Source organism: Plasmodium gonderi (assembly GCF_002157705.1).
Source record: "Plasmodium gonderi DNA, contig: Pgo-contig_945, whole genome shotgun sequence".
Classification (NCBI taxonomy): Eukaryota; Apicomplexa; class Aconoidasida; order Haemosporida; family Plasmodiidae; genus Plasmodium; species Plasmodium gonderi.
The window spans coordinates 1-7750 of NW_021629577.1; the positions used below are offsets into that span (position 1 = coordinate 1).

General features: G+C 20.1%; 2 protein-coding genes across 2 annotated transcripts; one reads left to right on the top strand and one right to left on the bottom strand.

Annotated features, from left to right (window-relative positions):
* Positions 1 to 1766: 1766 nt before the first annotated feature.
* On the top strand, positions 1767 to 3041 carry PGO_004480 (variable surface protein; the record flags this gene model as incomplete). Its single annotated transcript, XM_028691488.1, has 3 exons — positions 1767 to 1778; positions 1933 to 2754; positions 2877 to 3041. The coding sequence occupies 3 exons, from the start codon at positions 1767 to 1769 to the stop codon at positions 3039 to 3041; spliced, it is 999 nt and encodes a 332-aa protein (XP_028547289.1).
* Positions 3042 to 4948: 1907 nt separating this feature from the next.
* On the bottom strand, positions 4949 to 6285 carry PGO_004485 (variable surface protein; the record flags this gene model as incomplete). The annotated part of the gene is made up of 3 exons (XM_028691489.1): positions 4949 to 5113; positions 5240 to 6121; positions 6274 to 6285. The coding sequence occupies 3 exons, from the start codon at positions 6283 to 6285 to the stop codon at positions 4949 to 4951; spliced, it is 1059 nt and encodes a 352-aa protein (XP_028547290.1).
* Positions 6286 to 7750: the final 1465 nt, after the last annotated feature.

The window sequence follows — 7750 nt, forward strand, 5'->3', positions numbered from 1 at the left end:
AGAGTAACTTAAAATATGCTCAGTATAATGTTCAGATCTATATAAAATTGAAGGTTCTGAAAGTATGTAATTCAAAATTATACTGAAGATAAAAAATTAGTCTAAAAAGGAAAGAGCTCACGGAAACAATATAGCGCACATATTATCACTAATTCTTTTTTAAATAAAGATCAAAGTTCTAAAGCAATAGCCGACTATCCGAATAATATACCTTTACAAGTATTGACTTCAAAAGAATTCTTATCTCACTGTTGTCATAAATCCCCAATTAAAACTGACAACAGAAAAAGGTCAACTACATTCAATCAATACATTATATAGTAATATGATTCACTATATAAATAATATATATTCGATTTAAATTATTGTTCATATATATTAATAATGCCCCTGATGAAAATAATAATAATATATAAAATTTTAATTATCTTTATCATGATCATCAAAATGGTATTTCATAACATTCAAAATAAATAACACAAATTAAATGTAATCATGAATAATCATACATGAGTAATTAAATATAAATGCTTCTAAAACAATTAAATAGAAAATCATTTTAAGTAATGCATAAAATATACTAGTTGTTTATGTATATAATTATGAATACAATGAATATGAAATATATACACATCAAATAACACTTAATGACAAATATACTAATTCAAAAAAAAATACTAATACCTATCAATTGGGAATACACGTTCACATCAAAGCGTACTAATATTAAAAATTTTAATGGAAATGTATCCGAATGATAAAACCGTTGTAACAAAACATTGAAAAGAGTAATCAACAGCAATACTCAATAAAATAAAACTTAATATATGAAAACAAAACTAAATACAGAAATAACTAATAATAGAACTATAAGATTAAAACATTATGCTAAATCGTAAACATCAGACGTAAAGAAAGAATATTGAACTCTGATAATTAAACTTAAACCCAGAACACTAAATCTAAAATATAGAAAACTAAACGCATTAGCCTAAAATATAAACAATAAAAAAATGATAAATCTCTGAACCCTAAACCTATACCCTGAATTAATAATGAACATTATTCATATTTGTATAATAATTTTTGTTTTTTATAATTATGAAATCAGTAGCGTAAACACATAATTTAATATATATTATTTTTTCTTATTAACATAAACATTTACTCTTATAATATGAAGATATATTTAAATGTATATATATTTATTATAGAACATCATAAACATGAAATAGAAGTGATTGTTTTACTTTTAAAAAACTTTCCCATAATACTTGTACTATAATTATATATACATATCATAATAAAAATATAACTTATATTATAAAACAATTTATATCATTGTCTGCAAAATTCTCTATCAAGATAAAATATGTAGTTATCATATTATACATTAAGCATTCTATATGCATTATGTATAAAAAATAATATGCTCAAATATGTAAAGCAATATTAAAACATTAAACAATTTATATTAATAATAATTTAATGTTTCTATGGTTACTATATATCTGTTTAAAATATATATATTAATTCATCCATTTTTCCTCTCTCTTAATATTCGCTGATTTCTAACATGTTAAGAACAAATTATATTAGAGAAATATATATTAATAGAAATGTAATTTCTAATAAATTAAATGATTAAATTTTAAAAATAGTAATAGAAATTCACAATGAAAATAATATTTAATGTTATCTGATGTTCAATATTTATAAATAAAATAATAATAACATTATATTTGTTATTATTTTTTATGTACACAATGTCAACTGAAGTAAGTAGAGAAACGTAAATTTTATATACTTTTATGATTCAAAATAATATCTTACTACTTTGCATGGATTCTTTTAAAAATTTACCTATAATATTACACATTTTATATTTATATTAATATGTATATATTCTATAATTCATATATTTTCTATTAGTATTTGAATTACGATGATTATGTATTATACAGTGGTACAATATCTAATGCCGTTGGAGATAAAGGTAGTACAATAAAAATTGACGAATTCCCGATAAGTGAAGAAAATGTAAAAGATATAAAAGATATTATTTCTACTTATCTTTGGATAATAAAACGGTATTTTGAGTATGTTAATAAGAATGATTCATTGGATAAAAATAGAACATGCAATTATATTAAATACTGGTTAAAAAATGATCTGACAATTAAATATAATAATCAACGTAAAAGTATAATTAATTATTTGAATAATAATATTGATACATATAATATTGTTCCAAAAGAAAGTGGATGCATATTCGATATAAAAGTTGATGATGATGTAAAATATAAAAAAATACAAAAACTATATGATGTATATAATGAGTATAGGATGATAAAACATTTGATCACAAAGTATGACTATCTATCAACTAAATGTCTTTATATTAAATGTTTTATTAATAAATATAATGAAATCTTAGATAGCACTATATCACCCCGGGATGCTGATTTGTTTCCTTTATTAATATATATCAGGTGCATATATGAATATAATAAGTTTATATCTAATAAAAACTGCGACGATAATTTTCCAAACATAAGTGATAAGAATATTTCCGCATATTATAGAGAAAGATGCAATAATCTAAAAAAAGAATGGAATGTACGAGACCAAATAATGCATATACAAGGAAATTCTGTTAACTTTTTCCCTATTAATAATACCAATAAATATCTTATATTAACAACAGTATTCGTCTGCGCAGTTTTCGGAGGAATTTTTTTATATTTCTATAAGGTTAGTAAGAATTCAATTTAAAAGTAATCATTGTATGACCATTTTTATGTTAAATTTAGACAATAAATTGCATTATATATTAATATTATTAAGAATTCATTAAAATATCACTCTGTCCTTAGTTTAGAGAATCTTGGAACAGTTTACATTTTCGTTTTCAAAGAAAGATGAGAAAGAAAATGAATATGAATCACGAGCCATGTGAATATATAATAAGAAAATATGAATTTGATTGTGCAGTTCCTCATGAAAAAATGTATAACATAACATATAATTCTGTAAGGTGACAATCTTAAAACATTTACGAAAAAAGGTAAAACTTTTATTTACAAACTATATTTAAATGTATAATAATTAGAAATACGCATAAATTAACCTAAAAAATGTAGGAATACATTCATATAGTTAATAATCATAATAAAAGAAAAATATACATTTTAATAAAACATTTAAGTAAATATAGCGCATTAGTATAATAAAATGTTAGTTAACGTAATGAGTATTATTTATAAATATAACATATATAATTGTACAAAAAAATCATGTAATAGTAACTACATTATGCGTTAAATATAAAGAAAAATTGTAAAATGAAGTACATTCTATATTTAATCCTTATATATATTGACTTCTATGTGAATACTCGAATTAAATACAAACACATTAATTATAATATGTATGAATGATAAAACACACAAAAAATATATGTTATAATTGCACATTGAACCCAACAATCAAAGGGATGATTAAAATTATATAAATGTAAAAGATATTGTCATAGCTAGGAAGTGAATAACGAGAAAAGTTATTATTAATTTGAGTAGTAACATAATAATAGATAGACAATCATGATCGTACAAAGAGCATAGACAATGTATAAAAATTTTTGAATATAGTGTTAAATTATGATGTATTGTATAAATATATTTATTACTAAAAATTTTTAATTCCTACTTATCAATAAAAAAAACGCATTATTTTTAAATATTTCATATATTCTTTTCTAATATATTAAACTCATTTCATAATCATAATATTAAAATTTTTATATAATAATATAAAATTTATACAATGTTATTTATATTAAGAATGAAATTTTATTACTATCACCGCATATTTGTTTAAACAGTTATGCTTTTAAAACTTATTTTTATAAAAGAATATATCTTTCTACAGTTTCACACATAATTCAAGAAGTAGAATTTTATGCATTTTTGGGATATATCATGACATATTTAATTACTTATAATTATTCTTCTACAATATATTTTTGTGTAAAGAAAATATTAAAGATCTATTTAGATAAATCTATTGATATTTGCACAATGCATTTTCTTGTATATAAAGAATATACATTTTTTTCCTATTATATTTTATATTTGATGTAAATCTTATTATATTTTAAACATAAAAAACATTGTTATTCTAACATTTGTAATTACTAAAAATTATGGAATGTGATTTTATATATGCATATATATGTTAAAACCTTGTGCATCACATATAATATTCCATAAATAGAACTTGTGTTCTAGATTCTTTAACGTTTTATCTTTTAAAGAAAACACAAAAGTTCATAATTTAAGAATTTTTAGGATCACAATAGAATGTTAAATATAAAATAAAAAAATATCAGTATTATATAAAATTCAGCATAAATAAAAGAAATATGATAAAATATAAATAAATCATGAAGATTTCATTAATTAAATATAACATGCGATAATATATTATTGGAAAAAATATAAGGCTTGTTCTTATAATTTTACCTGTTAAAAAACACAGCATATTTATATTATTCATATTAACCTTAATATTGTACATAATATATATAAAACGTGTATATTATAATATAATAATATAAATCAAACAAAAAATACAAAAACATATTATTACATTAAATTATATACATATGCTATTTTTTTTTAATTGCGTTTTTAATTACTTTTATTCTAAATGCTTTTAAATAAGAAGCTACTTTTCACATATTATTATTTGCGATAATTTTTGTATTAGTGTACTAATATACTATATGTAATTAAAAAATGTATAAAAGAAATATATTCCTATACTATAAGTATAATCAGCTGCATATATTCCTAAATTTTTTATAATTATTTATGGGTATAACTAGTTACTACAAATTTAAATAGAATAAGTTGAAAAGTCATATTTTTAAATAGGCATTATATGATTATCTAGCAGAAGTATAAATTATATTATACTCCTTTTCATCAGGAACTCCATCATCACCCTCATATTTGCACGTTATATATTCGCACAGTTTGTCTTCCATATCCATACTCTTTCTATTTTTTCTTTTAATTCGAAGACGTGTATTTTTCCATGATTCTGTAAACTATTAATAGAAATGAAATATTAATGAATTTTTAAAAATACATTATTTATGAAATAACTTATTCTTTAAATGTAATATAAAAATAAGCATAACATATGTTTATTTCAAACTTAAATTATTATTAACCTTATAGAAATATAAAAAAATTGTTCCTATTAATATGGAAATGAGTACTGTTGTAATTATAACATTTCTATTCGTATTACTTCTAGCATAAATTATAACAAGATCTTTTTCTAAATCTCCCTTTTTTTCAAGTTCATTTTCTAAATCGGCACTTTGTGCAAGTTCATTTTCTGTAAGTGTCGTGTGATTATGTTTTTTATCTAATGATTCGTATGACTTGCAAAACAATTCATAAGCATTGGATCCATTTTCACCCTCTACATTGTCAAATTCCTTGCTGCACTTTTTATCGGATATCGATTTATTACGTTCACATAGATATCTAATATAATGTAATTTAGTAAGCAAATCTTTATCCTCAGAAACTTTAAGGGTTTTTATGAGTGTATTATAGTTATTAATAAAACGTGGAATATAAGTACATAATGGTGCACCAGGATGATTATTTGTGATCCAATGAATTATAAGCCAATATTCATTATATATATTATAAAGATATTCTATTTTTTCATAGTTTTTATCATCAGAACTTTCAAATTCAAAAGTACATTGGTTTACATGTGGATCAGAATTAAGAGTTTTAACATATTCATTCAAATAATTAAAAATATTTTCAGATTCATTATTATGTTCTTCTTCAATTTTTGCTTTTATCCAGTATTTAATAAAATTGCCACATTTATAGCTGTCATTTAATTTTTTCGCCTTAACATTGTTAATATATATTTTTATAATCCTACAATAAGAAAAAATACTTTGTTCTATATTTTTTTCAATACTTTGGGTACTCAGGAAATCATTAATACCTACATCACTACCTTGATAATCGGGGAAATTAGGGATTTTATCCCTGTACAATACGTAATCTTCGTAATCTAAATACTAATACAAAACATATAAATTATAGAATATATATATATTAATGAAAAGTTAAATAAGTAATATTATTGATATAGTGTTAAAATAATCCATGAACAAATCAAGGTATTTTTTAGCATAATATAAGCATATAAAATTTACGTATCACAACTTACATCATTTAACATTGTATACTGAAAAAATAAAAACTGGATTTATAATAATTTTACTTTATTTAAATATATTTAACAACACATAAAATTAAATATTTTTTGTATCGTAAATTTCTATTACAAATTTTAAAATTTAATCTTGTAATTTATTAGAAATTACACATATATTAATATATATTTTTCATTTGTAATTTGTTGTAAGCAAGTTACAAATCAAAGAATAATAAGCACGAAAGAAAACTTATGAATAAATACATATAGTTTAAACAGATATATAGTAAATATATAATTATGGAATTATTATTAATATAAATATTTCCTAAATTAAATAATATTTTACTCATTGAAATAAAGAGATTTTAATACATAATCCATACACAATGAGAAATATATATTATAATAAGTACATATGATTCTTTGAAAAATAATTATAGAGATATTAATATGAAATATTTTATAATATAATTTGTATATTATTATGACTTGTTTATATAATTTTTAGTATATATATTATGGTCACATATTTTCAAAATAAATGATTTACAATTATTTTGTGTCTAGAGTGTTCTATAAATATATTTTTATTAAAAAGTATCTTTATATTATAAAATAAAACATTTATGTAAAAATATAATATAGATTAAATTATTCGCTTATTATATGAATTATATAAATATAAGAAAAAACATATATTATATAAGGTTAATTAAAATGATATATTAGCATATTATGTAATATATTTATAACATTAAAATAAATGCCACTATTTTGTCCGACTTATGTTTTTTGTTATTAATAATATATTATTCTTATGAATTTAACTATTATAAACAGGGAAAACATGTATTATTTAATAATATATAAAATTAAGGGAAAATATATTACGGATTACTTATAATAAAAATAAAACTTATATCAAAAGGAATAAGTCAAATATATCTATCATTTTGAGATAAAAATGTTATATATTTCCTATTTGTGATATAATAAAAGATATATAAAAATGAAAAAATATAATATCTATAACACATGAAAATAACAGTTAAAATATGTGTAAAAATTATTTAACATTATATTTACATTAGAATGCATGTATAATAAACTACATAAGCCTATATTTGTAATGTGCACTTATAATTGTTATATATAGATATGTTTATTTAAATGAGTATTAAATTTTGATGATGCAATTATACACACAATATACTAATTACAATATTTTATATAGTATAATTTAAGCGAACATCTCCTACATATTAGATTAATATAATATTATGCTTATATATTCTGTATAAATTGATCATTTAATGTTCATGATCTTTAATTCTTTATGGTATAAATTTTAATAAATAATCAATTTTATAACTATATCTTAACCCTTGAATTATTATTTCTAAAAAGCATTAATTTTTTATTATTATTTATACATTCAGAATAAGATAATACTTGTACTCATCTTTTCTTTCTTTCTTTTTTTTTT